Consider the following 26307-nt stretch of genomic DNA (forward strand, 5'->3'; position numbering starts at 1 on the left):
AATAGGTGATGGGTAAGTGAATGAAAAATGAATGAAACCTTACCAGCTCAGCCTTGCCACTCCCACCCCCTCCAAGGGCCATCGCCACAGTGACGCACCTGTCCAGGATGCCCAGGTGTGCCCAGGTGTGGGGCATGCCCAAGGACTTCTTACTCGTCCTCTGCCCCGCCACTTAACTCCTCAGAGACCAGCAGGAAGAAACCCTCAAAGGTCTGACTTGTGACTGTTGGCGCGGGCAGCACCAGGACCGTCCACTCCTGAGACCTCCTTTCAAGTGCAGAGGACCCGGAGAAGGGACCTGCTGAGGAGGAGTCACTCTGCAAACCTTCATTAAGCACCTTGCATGTTCCACCTGCCTTCCTGGAGCACACAGCGGGGAGGGGACCCACACGCGTAATTAACCAAAGAGGTCACTAAGGAAAACTGTGATCAAGCACTCATCTCGGGGTGGGGGGCGGTGGCCAGGGATGCTTTCCCACCGAGGAGGAAGAGATGTTTAAGCGGACACCTGCAAAGGGGCGGAGGGGAGGAGGTCCAGACAGAGGGTGCCCTGTCCCGAAAGCCCAGCATGGGATGGAGGGTGGGCATCAGGAAGAAGAGACAAGAGAGTCGAAAACAAATCTGGAAAATGGCTTCAATTATAAAATAATTTGTAAGACTTGTGTATATGTTTTGCAGACAAAGACATCTGTGGCACAAAAAATGCATTAAATTACCCCTAAACCAAGGAGTGAGGGTGTAGTAAGAGGCAGTGTGGCAGAGCAGGCTTTTCACAGAGCGCGTAATTGGGGGCCTTCTAACACCAGCTCTGCTCTTCGCTCAGCAAAGTGATGTGGAGCGCGTTGCCTAACCGATCCGTGCCTCAGTTTCTCCATTTGAAAAATAAGGTTAGGAGTTGTACCTTACCTCATAGCATTGTCACAAATAGAGAAAATGAAATTTCACATGAAAAACCATGATCTTCATGTCTGGTGCTACTAAAAATGCTCAATATGGAAGTTTAAAAAAGAAACAGAAAACAAGGTGGATAAAGGCGTGAGATGGGTGGGAGAGGCAGGCAGAGCCAGGACTGGTTTGGGTTTGGACTTTATCCAAAGGGGGTGCTCTGGGGTTTAGCAGGGGAGCTGAGAACACACTGGTGTTTCCCTCGGTGGCAGGTGGTGGTGAGGACGCTGGAGGGGTTGGTGTTGGCTGTGCAGGGGCTGGACAGGGCAAAGGTTAGGGGAGTGGGTTGCTGGGATCAAGTGTCAACCTCAGCCCTCTTGGACCCTCCCCTTTCAGTCAGTGTTCCCTCGCCAGTCCCGGGCCTCATTCAGGACCGGAGGCCCCATTGTTCTGCTCTTCAGCAAGAAAGCCAAGGCAGCTCTCAGAGAAGAGGAGAGGGGGCTGTGCAAAAACGCCAGGGATCTGGGAACGGGCAGCTGCCCTGAGTGCTCCTCCAGCCCCAGCAGAGAGGGCCGCTCCCTGCCCTCTCTCCTCCCCACCAGCATTTAAATCCTCCCAGCCACTGTTTTTCCTCCGTGATAAAATATTCATGTCAGCAGAGCAGGCCTCTTTGGGAAGGCTGCATGTGTCTGGCTTACGCTTTGCACAGGCTTTTAAAGAGCAGGACGCTTTTCCTACCCTCTAAGCATTTTCTAAGTCCCGAATCAATAACGCACTTTACTGGGCTTCTCTGGATGCAGCGTTTCTTCCTCTCGGCCCCGTTCCGCCCGCCCTGGCAGGCTTTGCTTCTCTCCCTTTTTTCTCTCTCCCTCCTTCTTTCTTTCATCCTTCTTTCTCACCTTCTTTACTTTTATTTTCTTTTTTATAAAGTATTAAATGAAAGCGTTGAGCTGTTTGGGTGGCGAGCCTCAAGTGGGGAGTGGGCGTGGGCAGGAAGGGAGAGGGAGGAGGCCGGGGCAGCTGCCAGCAGGCGAGCTCCTAGGATGAACAGGTTGGGTCTGTGCGCAGGGAGGAGGCGAGGAGGAGCGGCTGGGCCTTCCCGCTGGGCCTGTGGGGAAGCAGTGTCTGAGCTCCTGGCATGGGGAGGAGGAAGGCTTGGGCTCATCCAGCCTGTCTCTCCTTTTTCTAATCAATTAGAAAATGTTTACAGCATCACCAAAGAAAACAGGACCAACACGTAAAACAAAGGGGGCCCGAAGCAAAGAAAATATGTGGAACGTGAGCCAAAATATGTCGCCAAACTTTCTAGGGAGTGAGCAGTCCAGATTGGCCTACCTGCTTTTTGTAGTGGTGAGTTCCCTGTCACTAGGGGCATGCAAATGGAAGGGGAGCCATCCTCTGTCTGAGAAGGCACCCACGTGTCTCTGGTCAGTTATGTGGTACCAGGCGAGGGGCTGGGGTGCAGCTGTCATCTGTGGGGGGCCACAGGGATCAGCACAGGCACCCTTCAGCTAGGACAGAATTTCCCACCCCAAGTGTTTCTAGAAATCTGGCTGTGGGAAGCTTCCACATATGCCCAGGGGAAAGCAAAATGTATCCTTTTTTTAAAAAAAGAATGAAATTTTAAGTTCCTAGAGCGATTAACCCTTGTCTAGTCGGAGCCGTGGCACGATCCCACCCCCTCTGGCTGTTCCGCTGGTGGAGGAACTCGGCAGTGCTGGGTCTGCAGTCGTGACAAGCAGTGTGACAAGCATCCTTGCCCCTCTCCTGGACAGCTCGTCCACCAGGGCAGCCCAAGGCCCTCAGTCGTTGGAAAGTCTTCTGTTGGGGAAGCCAGAGTTGGGGTGAAGAGGACTGAGGAACCAGGGTCCCTGCCCGGCTGCTAGAACAGCACTTCAGCCAGCTGCTTCCTGCTTCCCTCAGTAACCACACAGTCCTACCTGGGTGACGCCCGGCAGGTGGCTCATCCTCTCAGAGCGGCACCAAAGCAATGGATTCAGTGACACGAGCTGGAAAGTGCATGTTGAATAAGCACTCAACAAACACTGTCATTAGATCCAATTGCTGAGGGTCCTCCCTCAATATGGAAACGTTTATCGAATACTGCTATATGCAAATGACTGTTCAAGGGTGTGGAGCAAGGGTGGGCCAGACCCGGCCCTGCTGTCCTAGAGTCCAGTCTCAGTCATGGAAGGTTCTGGAAAGAGGCGAATTGTGGGCAGGGTTGAAATGAAAGGCCTCTCTTCCCTCTGAAACAACTTGGGGCACTGGAGCACAGCGGAGAGCCGCTCTGAGCAACTGAAGAACTGAGGTGCATTTCCTTGAGTTACGGCTGGGCTGGGGCAGGTTCAGGAGGCGGCCTGGGACGCGGGTCCGAGGTGGGCCTTTGCCCAGGAGACGCCCACCGTGGCTGGTTTGGGGCCAGGGTCTGGGGTGGGAGGGGGGCTGTGGCCGTGGCTTCTGGAGGCTCGTTTCCAGGATGGATGAGTCCCAGGAAGACGCCTGGCCCCGCTCCTGGCCTCCCCCTGCCTGAGTGATGGCTGCGCTGGGAAGAAACGGCTCCAACGAGAAACAAAAACCAAAAAAAACAAGCGAAGCCTCCCAGGCCGGCTGTAGCTCCTGCTCTGACGTGCCGCACGGGGTCGGTTTCCGCTGATTCACGAGCAGGGAGGGTGACCTTGCTGCTGTCCAGGGCTTTAGCTGGAAAAGAAACCAAAAAGGGAAGAGAAGAGGAGCCTGCGGGTGGGGGTGGGAGTTAGAGGACAGGGATCAATGAAACCACAGAAGGAGAATGGGGCGGGGAGAGACGAGCTGAGGGAGGAGAGAGTTAGAGATGGTCAGGGCAGCTAGAATTAGAATCGGCTCCCGACAGAATCTCCGTTTCCGCTTTGTTAATAATTTATCCCTGCTGCAACTTTTCTTACCAATAAATGGGAAATAATTTGTTAGAGAGAATTCCCCCGGTACCCCGGCTTTCTCCCTGGAGTAGGGGGAGGTGGGGATGTGTGTCTGCGCCCTTCCTCCTGAGTGGCGTGGGGGACTGAGGGACCTAGACTGTGGGATGTCAGTGTCAGAGCCCCGTTGTTTCGTGAACAGGGAAACTGAGGCACAGATGGGGCCCCGCCCAAGGTCACACGTGGGGTCAGGGACAGTCTCCCAAGTCAAATCCCGAGTCCATGACCCCATGGGTCAGGTGCTTGTTACTGATATGCACGCCTGCCCAAGCTAGACGAGTGTCCCCCAAGTTTCAGAAGCATCATGCAAGGTGGAGGGCGGGTTAGCTTGGCTGCCTTCCGGTTTCCTCCCTTCGTTTCTGCTCCTGTCCTGTTCTGTCAGAGGAATCCCCACTGATGGCCGTGCTCCCTGTCTCTCCCCGTCGGCACCCCTTGCCCAGGGCTCTCCTCGGTGGCCTCCTGCCTCCCACAGGCAGATGCCTCCCGCCTCAGCTGAGGTTGACGGGGCTGAGGATGAGTTCCGCTGGCAACTCTGCAGACAGGTTCAAAAAAATCTGTCAGCTGCTAAACTGTTCCCTGGGCCTGCCCACACGCCTCGGTGGCAGAGGGATGGGCTGTCTGCCTCCTGGTGGAACCCGAGTCTCGGGGGAGGGGCACAGGGCTGGGGCGGCCCCATCCTTTCCCTTTTGGGTGACGGGCACAGTTTCCTGACTTCTCTCTCAGCCTGACTCCCCGGCGTCTTGTCCCACCTCGGCCACCGCGGAGCAGTGTGACCTTGAGAAGTAGCTCAGCCTCTCCTCACGTGTAGGATGTAGATACAGGGACCCCATCCTCCAGCATCACTGTGAGCATCTGGAGGGATAATGGACATGCAGGGCTGGTGATGGTCATGATGCTCTCCCTACATCCATCATCCGAGAGCCAGGGCTTCTCGCCAGTTCTCACGCCAGTCCTATGGACTCAGCCTCCTCCACTCACTAACTTGCGTTCATTCGACAAAGGTTTCCCGAGTCCCCGAGGAGTGCCAGGGGCTGGGCTGCAGTGGGGACGGGGCAGGTGGTGCCAGGGTCCTCATGGCCCTTCCCCTCCATCCAGACTCAAGGCAGTGAAGTGACTCGCCCACAGTCCTGTGGCTGTGAGTGGCCGGGTGAGGACAGTGCCCGCTCACCTGGCTACAAATGGCAGAGCCCTTCCCGCCACGCTCTGGCCAAAACCCGCCTTGTGGGTGGGCAGTGACCGTGAGATGTTTTCCCAACACGGGTGTGGGTTGCAAGGCCGCTCCTCGTGAAGTTGTTTTTCCCTCTTCCTCAGACTTCGTTACAATTCTGCGACTGCCCCTCTTCGGGCTCCTTATTAGGGGCCCGAAGGTCCAAACAGCCAGACTTCCCCGGGGGACAGTTCCCTCCGTCCCTGCTAACAACTGGCTTTCCCACTCAATTATATTTTTTGCCCGAAGCCTGTCTACGGTGTTTACAGCCTGGCCTCTGACTCTAGCTGCACCCGTTACACAGAAAATAACATGAAAGCAAATGCATTTAAGAGACTGTCACAGGGTTTGAAAAGCGTGGTGTGAAGTGGTTTCTGCATAGAGTCGTTCATGCCGGGCGACCCCTACCTGGTGTCCATGTGGGGGATGTGTCCCCACCCCATCCTCTGTGCTGTTGTCCAGGCTGGCCACCTTCCCTCACCCTGCACTCCTGCTGTCCCCTCTCCAGCTCTGCTGCCAACCTTTCAGGCCTTTGTGTGTCTGTAGAGACAGGGGAGCTGCAGATCTAAGGGGCTCGGTTTCCCCCAGATTTCTTTGGTGGGGTCCCGCAGAGTCCAAAGGAAGTGCCCGGCGGCCGGCAAGTACTCGGTTTCTCGCCTGTGAGTGGAGATGACTGTAGCACCTCTCTCCCTGCGGGTTGCTAGAAGGACGCGTCGAGGAATGGGTGTGCAGGGCCCAGCCCATTTCTGGCACGTGGCTGGCACTCAATGAATGCCATGATCATCACACTCTTCTGAGCCAGTAGTCCCAAGGTGGTCCGTGTGGTGTGTGAAGTTCTGGCTTTACCATTAACGAGCCGGCTGGTCTCAGCCTTACTTCTTCCCCTGGAGGGTTGCTGGGAGAGCCCCTGAGCTGGTGTATATGAAGCTGCCGTTTAATAGTAACTGCTACCGTCTGGGGACATTTTCTGGGGACATTATCACAAGATATTGGATGAGAAATAAAAGACTCAGAGAAGTAAAGCAACTTTCTCAAGGTCACACAGCCTCAAGGGATAGAGCTGAGATTGCACCCAGGACTTTCAGACCCCAAAGCTAGTTTCCTTAACTGCTCCAGACTCCAGTTAGAACAGGGGTTCTAACTTAGGTTCTCCCTAAGTGGGGAGATGGGACTCCATGAACACCCTGAATTGGCGTGGAAAATGTGGTATGTTACATTTTTCTGGAGAAAGTTCCAAGGCTTTTAATCAGGGATATGATTTTTTTTTTTTGTAATATTCGTGAATTGTCTAAAGAAACAATGCCTGATGTCATCCTAAAAGGTTAAGGTGTGCCTCAAACATCCTGACTGTTTCTCCCTGGTATAGGCCACTGTATTGGGGCTGTTTGTTTCGTCATTAGTTAATCTGATCTCACAGAGACGAGTGGAAATGTGCAGACCAGGAAGGCTGGCAACCGCTGGCCTCCAGCCCGGCCCCTCCCTCACGAGCTGTAATCAGCCGTCAGCTCTCCGGGTGGGGGACTCAGGGTAAACGGGGCTTCTAATCCAGGCTCGCTCCTCGGAATCCTCCCCCAGGAAGCACAGGAGGAAACCGGGAGTCTGAGCACATGGGGTTTGGAAAGGACGGTGCGTTCCGCGTAGACAGCGCCTGCAGCAGGAGGCACACTCCGAACCCCTAAACGGTTAAGTGGAATCCCGAGATCTTGGGGTGGGGGAGGAAGAAGAGAAATAGGAGAGAGAGAGACAGAATTGTGTTGGCGATGGCCTGGGACTTATTTATCGTACTCGCTGTTGATTAAGCCCGCTCCGCAGCAGGCGCGGGGCTGGTAAATACACAGGCTGATTCATTAGTTTCTGACCATCTGCTTCTCGGGCTGGGGGCAGGGGCCAGCGGGCCCTGCAGGTTAGGGCGGCACGGCATCCACAGCCAGGTTGGAGCCCCCGAAACCTGGCAGAGCCGGCCATGTCAGTCTTCCTGGTGACAGGCCGGGCGCAGCTGGGGGCTGTGAGGGATCTGATGTCCCCCATTGGGGACCACGAGGAGGCTGGGCAGGGTGAGGGAAGGCGAGACAGCGGGACAAAGAGAAACCAGGAAAAAGGTGAGGTGTGAGTGACTTGCAGCAGTCAGGGGTTGACAGGAATAATATCAACACTCAATGTGAGATATATTAATATTAATCTAGTTGTGTTAGTAACTAATTAATACGATGACAATAATAACCATAATTTAGTGAGCGGTTACTGAGGTCCAGGCCCTATACAGAAACTTCACTGTACTGTCCCAGGTAAGCACACTAACAACCCTGTGATGGGTGACGAGGGAACTGGGTTCACAGATTGAGTCAGGCAAGGAGGGCTTCCTGGAGGAGTGCATGGGGGAGGGCTCTGAAAACCGGGAGGAGGGAAAGGGGCTGCAGGAGCGCAAGCTCAGAGGTGAGAGGGGACGAGGCAGCCAGGGAAAAGTCATGCCCTTCAGTGGTGTGTTGATAGGAGCTTCCCAGGTGGGCAAAGAAGCGTGACCCCACCTGGTACTAGCGTGCTCAGAAGCCAGGCTGGTGGAGGAGGCCCAGAGAGAGCTTCTGGGGGAACCGTCAAAAACTCACAGTTCAGCCTCGCCCCTCTGAGCCGTTCCGCCCACCTTGACGGTCTTTGCTCACCTGGGATAAAGTGTGTATTAGTTTGCTAGAGTCTGATGGCTTAGACAACAGAGATTTATTTTCTCACGGCTCTAGTGGCTAGAAGTCCAAGATCAAGGTTTGTGTGACCCTTGAAGACCGAGGCAGGTTGCTTTCTCCTGAGGCTTCTCCCCTGGGCTTGCAGATGGCCACCCCCTTGATGCCTCTTCATGTGGTCTTTTCTCTGCACACTCGCACCCCTGGTGTCTCTTTGTGGGTCCAAATTTCCTCTTCTTACAAGGACACCAGTCGGATTGGATTAGGGCTCGACCTAATGGCCTCATTTTGTCTTCATTACCCTTTAAAGGCCCGTCTCCAAATACAGTCACATTCTGAGGTCCTGGAGTTAGGGCTTCATTGTATGAATTTGAGGGAGACACAATTTAGCCCCTAACAAAGCGCCAGGGGCAGGAGAAGGGGGGCCTGGGGCTGTGGGAAGAGGGTGACTGCTGGGTGGGGATGGGGTGGAGAAGGATGCCAACCTGGGTGCAAACTGTGTCCTCCTGCCTGGAAGTCCAGGTGAGCTCTGGGGCATCTGCCCCACCACTCTCCACCCCAAATGGCACCACCAGAGCTCATTCCGCCTCTGGGCTCAAGGCGCTCTTCTCTTCTGTGGGCCGGCAGAGGGCTGGGGAGGGGCTGTCCCTCCCAGGTAGGCTGCTACCAGGCCTCGCCTCTGCAGGCCATTGAGCCATCCCCATGGGACCTCTCAGCCCCTCCCCATTCAGGGTGACAGCACAGGGTCACTCAGCTGGAGCGCCAGGAAGCTTGGACCCCCAGGAGCTGAGCCAGGCCCCTCCCCCTGCCATGCTGCCTGTAAGGTAGCCAGGGTTTCAGGACACCCCTGAGGTTGTCCAGGACAGGAGCAGGCTCATCCTCAGAAACACTGCCACTCTCAAGGAGGCCTGGGCCAGGCCTGCCCCACCCTGGGCCTCAGTTTCCCCATCTGCACAGTGAGGAGTTGGAGTCAGTGGTGCACCCCTTCCACGCCGAGGTTTGCGGGTCCGGTGAATCGGCAGGGCTGTGCTGGGGGGGTGGCCAGTGGCACGACGGGGGATGGAGGGCAGAGCTATTTTGGTCACGGAGGACTTTGTGGAACCTGCCTCAGTGAACCCTGGGGCCAGCCTGCTCACCGAGGAGCCCTGGGCGGCCCAGGACCTCGTCCTCCACTAACGGGTTTCAAAGGTGGTGGCCTGGGGCCCCCGCAGTGACGCCGGCGGGAGGGGGGTGGCGGGGGGCCAGCTCAGCCTCTCGGGGCAATGCGTCCACCTCCCCGGGGGAGACCAACGGCTCATTTTAGAGTGACTGACTTTAACTGAGATCCAAGCCGGTTTGTCTGAGCAAACCAGAGACCCGAAATATTCCTCACAAAGGGCTGTGAGTGGTCGGGGGGCTGTGCGGTTGTTAGTGACGGTTTTGTTTTGATCAACAGACTTTCTTTTTTAGAGCAGTTTTAGGCTTACAGAAAATTGAGCAGACAGTACAGAGAGTTCCTAATACCCCCCGTTTCCCTGCACACAGCCCCCCTATTATTAAGGTATTATGAGTGTGGTGCATTTGTTACAGTCGATGAACCAACACTGATACGTTATTATTAACTCAAGTCCATAGTGTACGTTAGGGTTCACTCCCAGAGTTGTGCATTCTGTGGATTTTCACAAACGTATAATGTCATGTGTCCACCGGACAGTGTCATATAGAATCGCTCCACTGCCCTAAAAATCCCCCACGTTCCACCTATTCATACCTCCGACCCCCTGCAACTGCTATGTTAGTGACATTTTCAGGCCTCCGGGTGAGTTCACACAGTGGACCAGACACAGAGAACGGATCTGAGCTGCCATGGAGGGAAGCCACAGCTGGTACCCGCTGGGCCCGGGAGCGGCTGCCAGCCTTCTGGAGGTAGGGCGGGAGGAGAGTAAGCGAGTAGGGGCCGTGCCCTGCCTTCCTCAGCTGGCGTCCCACACCGGACCTGCCAGGTACGTGCCCAGGACCTAGAAATGACATGCCACAAAGATGCACCCTCTTGAGAGGAACCCGTGGACACTCAGCATCCTTCCAGTGTGCCCAGCTGGGCATGACGTGGACACGCATGCTGTGGGGCCAGAGACAGGCGTGACTGTCATGCTCTGTGTCAGACAGGCCAGAGTCTGGCTCCCAGCTCTCCCCAGAGGGGGCCTTGGGCAAGGGCCACCATCATCCTGAGCCCAGGTTTCTTCATCCGGAGCACGGAGGTAATTCTCGCACTCTGTCTGGAGGTGAGATACTACATAGAAGAGAAGTAAGATAATGCGGTCTGTAAGTGAGATGCTGTGCCTGGCACCGGGGGGCAGTTCAACAAATATTTGCCGTGAAATTGGCTTCTTTTCTCACCACCACTCCTGTTGCTGCTAATGGTATTGTTTAAAGGGTCAGGAAGGCGTCTCAGTGTTGGAGGTGTTTAAAGAGTCAAGAATGTGAGTAGGAATTTTCAAGGCAGAGAGTGGAAGGGCACGTCAAGGAGAGGGAATACCATCTGCAAAGGCTCAGGGGCCCAGATGAGCAAGGCTCAGAGGACAGGAGTGCTCAGGTGGGAGGCAGGGAACAGAGGCTCCAGGCAGGGTGGGAGGAGGGCAGGGTCAACGTATTAAAGAGTTGGGACTTTATCCTCCAGGCAATGGGAGCCATGGGGGACCTTGGAACAGGGAACTAACACCTGCCCTTCTTGATCGTCTGTTCTTGGAGTAGGAACAAGTGTGTGTTTTCTTGGGAAGCCACAGAATTGCATGTCTTTACACACTTTGGGGAAATGGGTACAAATTACCTGCCCGGGAGACGCTTCCTGGTGCCCGGACATTGGAGCACAGGCTGTGCAGACACCCGGGCACGCGGTGGGGGCTGTCCTGAGCAGCTGCACCCACCCCGTCTTGTCCTCTCCCCTGCAGGAGAACCCCTACCTGTGCAGCAACGAGTGTGACGCCTCCAACCCGGACCTGGCCCACCCGCCGCAGCTCATGTTCGACAAGGAGGCGGAGGGGCTGGCCACGTACTGGCAGAGCGTCACGTGGAGCCGCTACCCGAGCCCGCTGGAGGCCAACATCACCCTTTCGTGGAACAAGAGCGTGGAGCTGACGGACGACGTGGTGGTGACTTTCGAGTACGGCCGGCCCACCGTCATGGTCCTCGAGAAGTCCCTGGACAACGGGCGCACGTGGCAGCCCTACCAGTTCTACGCGGAGGACTGCATGGAGGCCTTCGGCATGCCTGCGCGCCGGGCCCGCGACCTGGCCGCCTCGGGCGCCCACCGCGTGCTGTGCACCGAGGAGTACTCGCGCTGGGCCGGCTCCAAGAAGGAGAAGCACGTGCGCTTCGAGGTGCGGGACCGCTTCGCCATCTTCGCCGGCCCCGACCTCCGCAACATGGACAACCTCTACACGCGGCTGGAGAGCGCCAAGGGCCTCAAGGAGTTCTTCACGCTCACCGACCTGCGCATGCGGCTGCTGCGCCCGGCGCTCGGGGGCACCTACGTGCAGCGAGAGAACCTCTACAAGTACTTCTATGCCATCTCCAACATCGAGGTCATCGGCAGGTAAGGCCCGCTGCGGGGCACCGGGATGTCACCTGGTTCCTGGGATGTTACCTGGTTCTTGGAATGTTACCTGACACCTGTGATGATGCCTGGTACCGAGGATGTTACCTGGTTCCTGGGTGGTTACCTGACACCTGAGATGATGCCTGGTTCCTGGTGGTTACATGGTACCTGAGACATTACCTGGTTCCTGAGATGTTGCTTGATATCTGGGATGTTACTTGCTTCCTGAGATGTTACCTGGTTCCTGGAATGTTGCCTATTACCCAGGATGTCACCTGGAACCCGAGATGTTACCTGGTTCCTGGGATGTTACATCAAGGGCCTGCCTATGAGGGCCAGGGCTGCACAGACAAGATTCCCGGGTTCTTCCTTGGATGGAGGTGAATGGTGGAGGATAAACATCCTCCGTAGGGCCTGGGCTGCCTCCAGCCACGGGGCTGGGAGCTCTGGAGGGGATGAGTGGAGCTGCACAGTGTGGGCAGGGCTTAGGCAGAAGCCCGGCGCTCAGGAGGTGTTTCCTAACTGTCCGCTGACTCAATGAATGGGCACTTGTGTCTGGGGGTCCCCAAGACCATACTCAGGCTCCACGATCTGCGCAGAACCTAGCAAAGCTGTTATACTTGCAGTTATAGTTTATGACAATGAAAGGACACAGATTAAAATTGGCAACAGGAACAGGTGCATAGGGCAGGCTCCAGGCGAGACCCGTGCAAGATTCCGTCACCCTCTCCCAGGGCAGTGGTGCAGACAGCACTTGATTCTCCCAGCAATGATGTGGAACAACACGTGCGGACTAGCGCCAGCCAGGGAGGCTCGCCCCAGCCTTGGTGTCCAGGGTTTTTATTGGGAATTGGTCTTGTGGGCATGGCCGACTGCCCCTGTGGTTGACCTTGGTCCTCAATCCCTTGACCCAGAGGTCAAGCTAATCCTGCAAGCCCCAAAACCTCCACCATAAATCCCATCATTAGCATAAACTATCCGGTGTGGCCCAAGGCCCCAGGTAAACAGACACGCTTATCAGGCAGGACATTCCAAGGGCTCGGAGGTTCCCTCCCAGGAGCCGTCAAGACCCAAACTTTTCTTTGGAAAATGCAGGGTGTGGACGACCCAGACCTGCAGAGTTAATCCTTCCCCGCAGCTTTGGAGGAGAATAAATTCTGAGGACACTTTTAGGGGAGATAAAAGACCGTTGTAGGAAGTAGAAACAGCCTTTGATTCCCAGGAATTGTTTAGATTGTAGATGATTAAATGGTTCTACTCTGTCCCAGATCACTTGTTCATTTGACAGGTGATGTGCTGGTCTGAAGGGGCAAGGACTTTATCCCCGAGCCATCTGTATAACACCCTGGTCCGCACAGGAGAGAGGCTTGGGGAGGCCCTGTCACTGGGTAACCAAGGGGTCAATCATAGGGGGCAGTAGCAGGTAATGCAAGAGGTCTCCAAGGGTGGTTCCTGGGCCAGCAGTATCAGCATCACTTGGAAACTTGCTAGAAATGCAAATTCTCAGGCTCCACACCAGACCTGCCGCATCATAAATTCCAGGGGTGGGCCTAGTAATCCATGTTTTAACTAGCCCTCGGGGGGGATTCTGATGCACACTCTGGTTTGAGAAGCGCTGGTGTGGCGGTTGGGAGTATGGACTCTGGAGCCAGATGGCCTGGGTTGGATTCCCAGCTCTGCCATCCACTGGCTGTGAGACTCTGGGCAAGGACCTCTCTGTGCCTTGGTTTCCCCATCTGTGGAATGGGGATGATAACAATCATGGCTCTCTCACTAGATTGTGGTGAGAGTTAGGTGAGTTAAAGTGGGGCATACTCAGGGCCAGGAGCGCAGCTTCGGCGGGCGTGGGCAGGAGCTGCACCAGGAACCCGGCTGGGACAACCTATCCTGGACATCTTTTTCCAGCAGGCTCTGGGGACTGCCTGAGTATATAATTACTGATGAGCGGAAAAGCAATTTGCTGCATGGTCTGTATAGTGTAATCCCATTTTTGTAAAATATATAATTTGCCTGTGTGCACGTGATTTCTACGTCTTGAATAGACATTGGAAAGAAGTCCGTCCGGGCACAGGAAAGCACCATGGGTACGGGGGGAAGGCTGGCAGCTGAAGCCCGTCACTGTGGGCACGCCTGCATGCCGGGCAGGGCAGGGGCCGTGAGGGGCTTTCGTTTTCTGCTTGTGTCTGCGTTTCATTTCGCTTTGTGTGTGTGGACTCCAGGTGGGCCCAGGTGGAGGCAGGTGGCTCAGGAGGTGGGGTCAGGTTCAAGGCCGGCAGGTGGGTGTGAGGCAGGTGCACACGTAGGGCCTGTGCTTCTGATGCCCGTGACTTCTAACCCTCCCCACGTGGGGCAGGATACTTTAGATCAGGAATGTTCTGGAGACCACCTGATATATGGCCGCTGTTGTGGAAGCCAGGGATCAAGAATCGAACTCCTATGCCTGTTTCTCTGGCCCGTGTCCAGACTTTGGGCCTGTGGTCACTTCAGTGACCTCAGCCTGCCCTCAGGATGCAATGGCCGGGCCAGTATAAGACCCTCCTCCGCCCCGCACTCCTACCCGCGTTAGCTGCTTATGAGTGGGAACCAGATCCCCACACCTTCTGGGGGCTGTGGCCCCTGTTCTGGCCTGCCTTGGGCTGCTACAGGGGGACCCTCACCTTCAGGAGTCTGGTCAAGGGCCCGCCTTCACTTCATTAGGCAGCTCATGTCGGGTCCTGATGTCAGCATGGGCTGCAGGGTCCGGGCTGGGTGGTGACAGTCGGGCTCTGTGCCCCTTACACCTCAGGGGGTGAAGGTCGTCTGTCGCATAGCAGGAACTCTGAGATGCAGCAGTGAGGCAGAGCTTACCCATCAAGGGCGAGAAAGAACCTCAGGCCTTCAGCCCCACCAAATCAAGAACGCCATGCTGGGGCGGGGTGAGCTGGGGGCCGGGTGAGCTGGGTTCCAGCCCCGCCCCACTGCACCTCTCTGGGCCTCGGTTTCCCATCTGTAACGTGAGGCCTGGGGCCACGCAGAGCCTGCGTCTCCCTGGCAAGGTGGCAGGGCGGTCCCTGCGCGGCAGCCCCCGGCTCTCCTTGGCACCCAGCCTCTGCGGGCGGCGGGGATTAGCGGTAGCGGTGGCGAAAGTACGGCAATCAATTCACAGAGAGAGTAAGTGCTCTTCAGGTGGCTGGTTGGCAGGAAAGCGGCAGCTTGGCTTATCGATTAAGCAGATCTGGTTAGACGGTTCAGCAAAGAGCTGTGACTTCCTCCGCTTTTCCTGTTTAAATTCCAGGTGGGAAAGCCCAGCTGTGCCAGGCGGCCAGAGAGGCCCAGAGAGGCAGGATGGGGTGGCAAAGGCAACGTGGGGCCCAGATAATGCTCTTGATGTTCCTGAGTGGGCACCTGGGGACCCCCAGGGGCTCCCAGGTTCTGAGATTTCAGACTGAACCTGTTCTTGGATTCCCTCAGAGGTTCCTGACCCAGAGTTGCCTCCCCTGTAGCCTGCTACCATAGCTGATATTTACTGAGCGTTTGCTATAGGCTCATTTCCTATTGGGCACTGAGCTAGGCTTCATGTGCATTTTCTTATTTAATCAATAGTCATTTGATTCCCCAATGGTTATTGAATCCCTAAGATCTCACAAGCCAAGGACATGGCATTGAGCAAGCCAGACCTGATCCCCATCTGGTAGAGCTTTCCTTACAGGAACAGCGCTCCCCTCTGCCTCATGTTTTTTGACAAGGTCAAGGAATCTAAGGAGATCACACAGCTAAACTGAACACCAGACAGCCAAGATCCAACCCAAGCACATCCAAGCTCAAGTCCATCTCTATATGGGGCCATTTCATCAGCCTCCCTTTCTGAATCCAAAGGTCTTTGATACTGTGGTTACTCCCTTCCTGTCATTAATGTCAGCTATTTCCAACTTCAGGGGGACCCAGATAGCAGGGGAGGGAAGCAGAGGGCAGAGGCACTTGGCTGCTGGGGGGAGAGGGCAGCAGCTGGGGAAAGCCCAGGCCCAGGGAATGAGGAACTAGTACAAATCGGGGGGTAAGAAAAGGGGCAGACTGAGTTGCTGCCCCATGGAGGGGAAGGCGGGGAACAGCCTCCAGCACCTCGAGGCCTCTGCCCCCACCGGCCTGGCCTCCCTGCAGGTCCTGGTGAAACAGGCTTCCAGTCCTGCCCACCCCAGGTCTGGGATGGAGAGAAGAGGGGGCCTGCCCCCTTATTCAGTCTCATTCCTGGATGGCAGGAAGGCTCAGGAGCTACTTTCTCCTTTCACACCCCTGGAGGGGAGGAGGGGCTCAGGTGCAGAGCAGGAGAGCGGCTGGCTTTAACTGTGCAGCGAATCTGGGACAACACCTGGATTTGAGGAGGAATGAGATCACCCCTTTGCTGTGCTTGGAGGTCAGAGACAGAGACCTCCACCCCCAACACAGTGGTCTAGAGTGGCTAAGCCCAGACCCAGCCACCGTCACACAGGGATGCTTCTTTTTGTGTGTGTGTGAGGAAGATCAGCCCTGAGCTAACATCCGTGCTAATCCTTCTCTTTTTGCTGAGGAAGACCGGCTCTGAGCTAACATCTATTGCCAATCCTCCTCCTTTTTTTCCCCAAAGCCCCAGTAGATAGTTGTATGTCATAGTTGCACATCCTTCTAGTTGCTGTATGTGGGACGCGGCCTCACCATGGCCGGAGAAGTGGTGCGTCGGTGCGCGCCTGGGATCCAAACCCGGGCCGCCAGTAGCGGAGCGCGCGCACTTAACCGCTAAGCCACGGGGTCGACCCCCAGGGGCACTTCTTAAGAGGACAGGTTCCCCAGCCCCACCGCCAGGAGCTCTGGATCCCGTCAGTTTGGGGCAAGATCTGGAAAGCTGTGTCTGCAGAGCTCCTCAAGCGAGTTGGAGAGGCGGGAGCCTCCAGATAGAATTTGCACTTGGGCATCATTAGACCAACCAGGATCTGAATCCCGGCTCCATCACTGATTAGCTGGATCATCTTAACCCGCCTGAGACTCAGATTTGTCATCTGCAAACTGGAGGTATAGTAACAACCTCACCAGCTCGTGGTGAGGATTCAGTAAAATGATCTATTTGAAGAGCTTATCCCCGTGTCCCATTCCTCTGGCTAGTGGCAGGAGAGGTAAAGGAGAGAGGCATGGGGCCAAGGCTGCCTGGGTGGGAGGCCGTGACCACACCTACCCCCAGATACTGGAGCTAAGGAATGGGGAAGCATACTTTTTTGGGTTAGTGGGGGTTGCAAAACCAAATGTCCAAAAGGGCTCAGAAGACAGCATATGTGGGTAACATAAATAGAGGCAATAGGGAAGAGTGTGGTCTGTGGAGAAATGGAGAGAGCAGGTCAACAGACCAAATGTTGCCAGATCTTCTGATGTTGCGAAAGAAGGCCCACGGCAGATATATGGGTGAAATCTCTTGATTTTTAAAATATTGGCACCTACTTCAAAATTCTTTGAAAACCCTGTGCAGGTAAAACAAAGCACACCTGTAGCCCAGGGCAGCACAGGAGCACAGTGTGCCGCCTCTGCTCTGAGATTTTCATGTCTCCTTGCAGCTGTGATGGCACAGCCACTATACGAATAATATCCAGCAGTTCCCAGGCCGGGTGGGCACCCCAGGAGCTGGGGCGTGGGCAAACTCTGGCAAAACAGTGTTTCCAGTCCTGCCCACTCCAGGTCTGGGACGGGGGTGGGGGGGAATCATCCTATTCTCACCCCCAGGCCCTGCCCAGGGGTAAATTCCTCTGCCCCGAAAACTCATAGAGGCCCCATGGAACCAATCCAGTTGGACCTTTGCCAGCCAGGGACAGGAAAGGAAGAGTGAGTTCCCCATTCCCGGAGGTATTCAAGCCAAGCAAGGTGGTGTTTGTGGTAGACGATGGAAAGAGGTCCTGTGCATCAGATTACGGTCCTGGGCACCTGTTCTGTACAGCAATAATAAATGTTGATTAAGTGAACAAGAACTATAGATACCATTTTAAAATGTGGGGGGTGTTAGGGCCAGGCATTGTGTCCTCACCCCGTCCTACCCAGGAGGAGGCTGAAGCCGTTGGAGAGGAAGGAGACTGGCTAGAGCCCAGAGGCTGAGCTGGGCCTGGGCGGGCATAGCTGACCCTGGACTGGAGGAGCCCACTGGCTTCCCCAGATTCCGTGGGGGTCTGGCTTCTCATCCGAGTCCCTGGGCCAGCTGACAGTGCAAGGGTCTCTCCTCCCTTAACCCCCACCCCCTTTCCTGCCGTCTCATCTCTTTCCATAAACGTCCTCTCCATGTTGAGCCCCCGTAACTGGAGATGGACAGAATTTAGGATGAGAATAGAAACCATGGAGGGAAGAAGACCTCTCCTTGGTGCATGTGCAGGGGGGCGGCAGGTGGGCAGAGGAGGGGGATCAGAGAGAGAAGACACCTTTTCACTTACTGTACATGTGTGCCCAACCCTCCTTCTAGTCTCTTCCTTGGCCCTCCTACAGGGAAAACGGAGTGAGACGGGGAATGCTTGAATTGTTCTGCCTGCGCTGATTTCTTGCACCTCTGCAATCCCCACTGGAGGCTGGGGCAGGGGGGCTCCCTCCTTCAGTCTACTAACTGTCATTTCCTGAGCAGCTCTTATGGGCCAAGTGGCATTCCAAGTCCTTCATGTGTGTTTCCTCGTTGAGTCCTGCCGCATGAGGATCCTTGTCTCCAGTACACAGATGACGAAACTGAGGCTTGGGGTTAAGAAATGGATGAACGTCCCCACTAGGATGGCTGTAGTCAGAAAAACAGAAATAACAGGTGTTAGCAAGGATGTGGAGAAATGGGAACCCTCGTGCACTGTGGTGGGAATGTAAAATGGTGCAGCTGCTGTCAAAACAGTCTGTGGTTCCTCAAAAAACTAAAATAGAGTTACCATATGATCCAGCAATTCCACTCCTAGGTATATGTGCAAAAGAAATGAAAGCAAGGACTTGAACAGAAATTTGTACATCCATGTTCATAGCAGCATTATTCACAATGGCCAAAAGGGGGAAACAACCCAGTGTCCATCGATGAACAATGGATAAACAACATGTGGTCTATCCACACAATGGAATATTATTTGAGTTTAAAAAGGGAGGAGATTCTGACATCTGCTACACCATGGATGAACCTTGAGGACATTATGCTAAGTGAAATAAGCCAGTTACAGAAGGACAAATCCTGTAGGGTTCTACTTATATATGACGGCACCTGGAAAGGTCAAAATCATAGAGACAGAAAATGAGATAAAGGTTACCAGGGGCTGGGGGCAGGAGGAACGTAGAGTTATTGCTTAGTGGGAATAAAGTTTCTGTTTGGGATGATGTAAAAGTTGTGGGGATGGATGGTGATGATGATCGCACAACAGTGTGAATGTACTTAATGCTCCTGAACTGTACGCTTAGAAATGGTAAAACAGTAAATTTTATCACGATTTTGAAAAGAATAAGAAGAAGAAATAGATGGGTAGATGGCTTCCATGTCAGACTGTCCACGTGCAAATCCCGGCTCAGGTGTGACCCTGGGTAAGTTACTTAATCTATCTGTGACTCCTTTCACCCCTCAAATAATGGAGACAGTGACCATGGGGTTTAAATGAGATGATCCAGGAAAAGCGTGTAGCGCCGTGGCTGGGCCTGGTAAGCACACAGGAAGCACTAGTGTCACCATTACTTCAGTAAAACACCAGGGTCAGAGGGTACATCCTGGAGGTCCTTCTCCCAGGGCAGAGGGCTTTTAGGAGGGCCATGGGTGGGCTCCCAGAAATACGTGCTAAGTGTCGTGTGTGGGGTGTGCCGTCAGCCCGGGAGAGGGGCCCTGGTTTTTATTCCATTCTCAAAGGGGCTCCATGATCCCAAAACGTTTAGAGAGTCAGCTTTGTGTTCTGCTTTTTTTTTTTTTTTAACCCAACATATATGAGCCCAGCTCGTTGGGGACAGAGATTTCAGTAGGTGCAGTTCATCCCCCCTTAACTGGATCTGCCAAGCTTCCTGAACCATTGCTTCCACCAAAGAGGGGACATGCATAATTAAAAACAGTATTGTCCGTGTGTGGAGAATTGGAGGGGGGAGCAGAGCTGTGCTGAGGAGTAGGGGGGTGGTCTGCTGCCAAGTGTGGTGGGTGGGCCGGTAGGGAGTTTATCCAGGCTCCTCAGGGTCCCTTCCATCTGCTCACCCACCGGCTGTGACCCCACCCTCAGCGGGAGGTGATGGAGGGGGGTCCTGGGTTTGGCAGAGGTCACAGAAGATGGGGGAGCCCTGTGGGCGAGCTGGGGATGGAATCACTGACAGTCACGCCTTCCCAACCGCGCTGTGGAGCGTCGGTGCCCCCTTGCTCTTGCTGAGTGAGAAGGAGTTTCCTTCTGCGAGTTTTCTCACTATCATATTAATTCATTCAAGAAATATTTTTAATGGGCACTTGTGTTAGTTTCCCAGAGCTGCCAGAGCCAAGTACCACAAAATAGGTGGGCTTAAAACAACCAAAACTTATTGTCTTACAGTTCTGGAGGCTTGAAGTCTGAAATCAGGGTGTTGGCAGGGCCGTGCTCCCTCCGAAGCCTGTAGGGCACGATCCGTCCCGTGCCTGTCTCCCAGCTTTGGGTGGTACTGGCAACCTTTGGCCTTCCTTGGCTGAAGCTACATCACTCCAATCCCTCCATCTTCTCATGGCTGTCTTCTCTCTGCCGTCTGCCTCTGTCTGGTGTGCTCCCTAGATCTCTTCTTCTGAAAAGGACGTCAGTCATGTTGGATCAGGACCTGTCCCACTCCAGTATGACCTCATCTTAGCTTATATCTTAATCACATCTGCAAAGACCCTATTTCCGTGTAAGGTCACATTCACAGGCACCGGGTGTTAGAACTTCAGTATATCTTTTTGGGGGACACAATTCAACCCATAACAGGCATCTACTATGTACCTGACCCAGCCAGGTGCTACAGATCCAAAAACCTCATGGGGTTACAGTCTAGCAGGGAGATAGGAAGAAAGAAACCAGATAACCACAGATGACTAAAGGTGCTAGGAAGGTAACCAAGAGGAATTTGGGGGGTGGGTGCTGGGAGGACCAACCTGAGATCTAGACCCAGGTGGTCGGGGAAGGCCCTCCAGGGAGGCAGCCTTCAGTTTGAGGGTGAAACCTGAGAGGTGAGTGGGAGCAGATGGGGTGCATCCCCAGCACGGGAACAGCAGGTGCAAAGGGCCTGCCTTCAACACGCACGGTGCCTTCTAAGAACCTCACGTGCCGTGGCTGTGGCGTGTGAGCGCCGTGAGACGAGGGCAGAGCAGCCAGGGCCAGCTCATGCCAGCACTGCAGCCGCGAGAGGGAGTTGGTTTTATTCTGAGTTCGGGGAAAGCCATTGCAGGATTTTAGGCAGGAAAGTGACATGATCTGATGTCTGATGGTTGGAACTTTGTGTGGGGAGGGGACCTGGAGACCAGGCAGGTTCTTCCAATGGAGGCGGGAGACGGGGGCCACCTGGAAATGGCCTTTGGAGGTAGAGTTGATGGAGTGGCTAGTGGCAGCAGGAGGCATCCAGGGGACTCCCAGGACTCTGGCTTGAGACACAGGGTGATGGAGATTTTACCCAGCCAAGTGGGGACAACTGTGGGGGAAGAAGTTTCTGGAGGAAAATTTTGTTTACATTTCTTAATTTTATATTTTATAGTATCATACAGTAAAATGGACCTTATGGGGGTACAGTTCCATGAGTTTTAACACCTGTATAGATTCATGTAACCACCACCACGATGGAGGCACAGAATATTTCATCTCCCCACGAAACTGCCCCTTTGTACCACACCCTCCCCCACCCCGGCCCCTGGGCAGCTGCTGACCGGCTCTCTGTCACTAGTTTTGTCTTTTTGAAAATGTCCTGTTAACGGAGTCGTACAGCATGTACCTGTTTAGACTGGCCTCTTTCGCTCAGCACTGTGCCTTTGAGGTTCATCACGTTGTTGCCCGTCAAATGTGGTCCTGTTTATCGCTGAGTCGTGCTCCACCGTGCGGCTGGTGGGCCCCGGCTCATCTCTCCATTCACCCATTGAAGGCAATTTCAGTTGCTTCCAGTTTGGGGGCAATTATTTGGAGAGCTGCTGTGAACGTTTCGTGTAAGGGTTTTTGGGTGAACATAAGTTTGCATTTCTCTTGAGTAAATACTCAGGGGTGGGATTGCGGGGTCATAGGATAAGTGTGTGTTTAACTTTATAAGGAGCTGCCAACAGCTTTCCAGAGTGGCTGTCCACTGGAGGAAGACGGAGGTCTGCTTTGGACCCGTTGTTGTGAGGTGCCCTGGAGGCATCCGGGGCATTGGACATCCAAGTCTGAAGTGTGGGCGAGACTGGACACCGGGGAGTCCTGGGCTTAGAGATGACCCCTAACGCTGTGGGAGCATTCGAGACCCCCGAGAAAGAGAGGGGAGATGGGGAGAGCGCTGGGCCTGGGATGGAGCCCTGAGAAGCTGGATAGTGAAGGCAGGACAGAGAACAAGGAGCCAGTGAGGGGAGAAAAATCCAGAAAAGCCAAGCGGAAGGAATGTTTTCAGGGGGATCAGGCACCTGTGGCTGATGCTGCTGAGGGCCTATGGACTAAGCAATATAGAGGTCAAAGATGACCTCATCAAGAGCAGATTTGGGGGAGTTGGGGAAGAAAGCCATCTTGGGGTGGGTTCCAGGGTGAATGCAAAAAATTTGAAAAGAATGAATGAGGGGTAAAGAAAAAGGGGGTGTCAATAAGGCGTTGAAGATGTTTGACCCTGAAAGGGAGCAGGGAAATGGGGCATGGGCTGATGGGGGGCAGGAGAGGGTTCTTCCTGAGAAGGGGAGGTGCTCTGGTGGGAATAACCCAAAACTGACGATGTGGAGAGAGCAGAGGGGAGCAGCAGGGAAAGGGCTGGAGGAAGCTGTGAGGGTGGGGTGGAGAGCAGGAGAGGACGGAGGGCGACCTCCCACCATGTGTAAGAGGAGAAGAACGCAGGCAGGCTGACAGATTTAGTATTTAGGTCGGAAACCCCAGCTTCTAACTCTTCTAGCGACCCCTCGTCAGTCCTGGCAACCGAGAGTAGCCATCCTCGAGGCTCCAAGAGGTCTCTTTGTAATGAGTCCATAGCAGCACGTTGTGGTGTCAAAGAGAAGCCTGTGTTTGAATTACAACTCCTTCATTTGCTAGTTTACGGCCCAGGGCAGGTCTCTTCACTGTCCTCAGCCTCAGTTTCCCCGCCTGTGAAATGGGATCCTCTGTGGTGCGGATCTTGAGAACTTGCGGGGGAGCTCAGGGCTCCACACGCAGTAGGTGCTTGGGAATGGGAGCCGCTGTCATTTGTAAGGAGCCGGCGTTCAGTCACCCGAGCACAAACCCCGTTTCCGCGGGAGCTTCGCTCACTTGGAGGACCCTCTCCGGCCAAGAATAGCCTCTGGGTGTCCTCTCCCCGCCCCCTTCATTGGTCAGCAGGTGCACAGGAACGAGAGACCCATTTGAATGTTAGATGTCGCCACAGTGACTTGGGAAGCCAGCGTTCTGCCCACAGCACACTGGGGAGTGCAGCCCTGCGCAGCGCCCTGCGGGGGACCGGGATGACCAGCGCGGGGCTGGAGGAGCAGGCTCCTGTCCCCCACCCCAGCTGTGTGACTTGAGGGCCGGGTTAGCTGTAATTGGGGCTAATGAGGCATGGGCAGGACAGACGGGGCTGGAGGGGGGACATCCTGTTGGGGAGGAGGCAGATCAACCCCAGACTAATCATCAGGCCGTGTTCTCCTCCTGTCCCAGGCTGGACTACCTCTCTCTGCCCCCAACAAGGGAGCCTGGGGGGGTCACGTTGAAGGCTCGCTGGCATGTTGACCCACATCATCACAGATCCACAGATGCTCCCCTTCAGGCCGCACACACCTGCCCCACCCACACTCCTGAATCCGCCTCCACAAGCACCAGTCATATCACATCACTCAATACACCAGCACCGTGCACCCTGCTCACAGACGCCCACCCATGGGGTGAGTGGAGGCCTCGGCCAGAGCCCAGGGTCAGCAAGTGACCTTGGCTCCGCTGCTCTGGCCTTGGGGAGTGTGGGTGCTTCTCCCCCATTTGGAGCTGCCCGTTCTGTGCTTGGGGTCCTGGAGGCCTCTTTCTACTCTAGGGGAAATGCGCCACCTCGATTCCTACGCATCCCTCCCCATGCTCTCAGCCTGAGCACGTCCCTAACAGGGACCCCCATCACCACCCCTGCACCCCGGGGACAGGCGCACCGCCACCAGGATTTTGTCTGGGGAGGTGACTGGCCACACCCACGTCAGTCTTGCCCCTTCCGTGCAGAGGTTTTTCTGCAAACACAAACCCAGTCATGTCGCTTCCCTGCACAGTACCCTTCCCGTGGGCCTTAGCATCGAGGCCACACTCCATGACGCTGCCACGTGGATCCCTTTCCTCCCACCTCCCTCAGCAGCCTGAGCTCTGAGTACTCGCAGATCAGCCGCTCCAATGCTGGGTCCCTCTGACTTCCACCCAGAATACAACCCTCCTGTCTGGCAAACTCCTCGGCCCTCAGGGCTTGGCTCAGACAGCACCTGTTGGGGCTCCCGAAGCCTGGAGACCTGAGCAGCCATCCCCCTGTCCCCTTTGCTGGCCTCCAAGGAGCACAGCAATCCCACTGCACTGTCATAGCTACCGTAGCCACGCACATACACGTCTGACCCCCCATACACACACACACACACACACACACACACACACACAGAGCCAGGCTCTGAGCTCTGAGAGAGCAGGCACTGGGTCTACCTTGTTTACCCTGTAAGGCCAGCATGAGAACCAGGTGGGCATGCTGTATATTTGCTGAATTCATTCACTCATTCATTCATGAACAAATGAAGTCACTTACATGAACAAGTGAGTCTTCTGGTCAGTAACTCCTTCCGGAGAAGAAAGAGACTAGAACACAGGAGTTAGGAGGCAGGGAGATGAAACTGGCTGGGCTTGCTACCACCCACCCCTGTCGCCTGTCGCTGCCCACCCTTCCACCATCACACCAGCTCCTCCTCATGTTTTTCTGGGCTGTCACCTGGGCCTGGCCCTTGCCTAAGGGGGCTGGGCTTCCCACAGGGGAAGAGGCGATCTTGCTTTAGTCAACCAGCCCGGTCAGGCTGGGGGTGCCTTTCCAGGCCCTGGTCATACCCATGGTGTCACCCTCAGGCCACACACCCAGCCCACCAGTGCCCCTCCATCAGCCTCTCTCCTGTTCACTGGGAGCTGCCTCTGGCTTTCTTGTGGGTAATAGGATTTATCAATAGACTGGAGGAGGTGATGTACGTTAAAGCACTTAATATAAAAGGACTTCGCGCAGAAGCCCAAATTTGATTTGGCCAATGAACTCAATTGCCGACCTGATTGCGTTCCAGGAGGAGCACCAGCCAGCATTTATCCACATTACCCTGGAAAAGCCAGGTCGTGTCAGGCGACCGGGGCCTTGCAGACCCCACTCCGTGCAGCTCTGCTCTCGGTCTCCCCCTCCGCGGGGTCTCAGGCCTTGACTGGCGGCCTTTTGACCCAGATGGTTCAAGGTCTCCAGTGTCCATGGGCTTTCTTCCCTCGAAAACGCCAGCCCGCCTCCATTCCACTAATTAGCGGGAAGTCCAGTTTTTTACCAAGTTCTCCTTACCATGATCCCCAGCTATGTCCTTGTGGTCACTTGTCACCTCTTGATCCAGCCAGACTCTCTGGGCTTTTCTCTTGACCACTGCTTGCTTCCCCGACAGCTGCCAATCTCTCCACACTGCTGTGCCCCAGCCAAGGACACAGTCTCTCTCTTAATCCTCCAAAGAAGGTCTAAGACCCCCAGGCCATGGTGTTTCGTCACAACTTGACTCAGGCCTGGAGACAGTGGGTGGGAATTATCATGTAGAAGAGGATGGAGCCCAGGCCCCCGCCCCAGATCCACGGCCCCTGCACAGGGAAGGGCCCTGCACAGGGAGGCGCCCTTAGTGACGTCGCCTTCTCCCTCAGCCTGCAGAGCGTGTCCACCTCATGGGCCAACATCTCCAGGCCTGCGGAGGTGTGGGGTTTGCTTCTTCATAACCCGACAGCCCACTGAAATGTTTACCCAAAAGAACAGAACAGTCTTTACCGAAGATACCGGCTCTAGCTGGCAAGAGAAATGGGAAAACGCTGCTGGCTGCTTTAAAGACTGGTTGGTTTCTGACTCTGGCCTTCGAGGTGTCGGAACTATGCAAGTCCCTCAGTACACCTGTGTGTGATAATGTGCGGCCAAGTGGCAGAAGAAGTTGGGGAGATGCCAGGCAGAGGTGGTCAGTTACCAAGAACCCCCAGGGTCCTGGGCTCTCCCCTGCCCCTCACCTGTGCACCCCGTGTGCCAGGGGTCGCTGTGAGTGTCCTGAAATCCTGGTGGTTTGACCTTTGAGAGGAGAGGGGCCAGACGTGGCCCCCTCCAACCTGCCCAGCTCCAGCACCCTCTCTCGCTCACCCAAACTCACCGCTTCCCCGTCTTTCCCCCAAGGAGCCCATGACATCACTCTTTCCGGCAGCCAGGAGTTGACCTACATTTCTCCCGCCCTCCTGTCTGGGAGGCACTCCAAACCACCTCCTCCCCCACCAGCTCCTCTCGCCCCGAGGAGGGAAGGGCCCCGCTCACGATTTTCTCAAAGCGCCAGTACCAGGCTCCTGCCCAGATGGCGCTCCCACCGGCAGCCCCCGGGCACTGCCCATCCCTCCCTGCGGGGCACGGCACGCTGCGGTCTGGCACAGGCGGGTGCCCCTGCCATCTGACGATGGCTTCCTGTGCTATTGGACCCCCAACAGGGCCCAGCACGGAGACAGGACGGGGTGAAGCCAGCGTGTCAGTCCCCTCCTGGCAGGGGCAGAGCACGTTTCCCCTAGAACTTGTCTTGTCCCGGACAGCCTTCCCCTGGAGGCGAGGGCAGGCACTGCCTCCAAACAGTTGTGGTCCCCTGGGCCTCATTAGGGACTCATCAATTCTAGAAAAAGGAACGATTTAGCAGAGAAGGCGGCCACGGCCCTC

The 26307-nt window shown here is 55.3% G+C and overlaps 1 protein-coding gene across 1 annotated transcript in view; it reads left to right on the forward strand.

The window, feature by feature from the left end:
• NTNG2 (netrin G2) overlaps positions 1–26307 on the forward strand; it is a 66504-nt gene that overhangs the window by 15441 nt on the left and 24756 nt on the right. Inside the window, 1 exon segment of the mRNA XM_058524348.1 lies at positions 10646–11289. Within this exon segment, the coding sequence (XP_058380331.1) occupies positions 10646–11289 (644 nt within the window).

The sequence above is a fragment of the Diceros bicornis genome, chromosome 28, assembly GCF_020826845.1.
Source record: "Diceros bicornis minor isolate mBicDic1 chromosome 28, mDicBic1.mat.cur, whole genome shotgun sequence".
NCBI classification, from domain to species: Eukaryota; Metazoa; Chordata; class Mammalia; order Perissodactyla; family Rhinocerotidae; genus Diceros; species Diceros bicornis.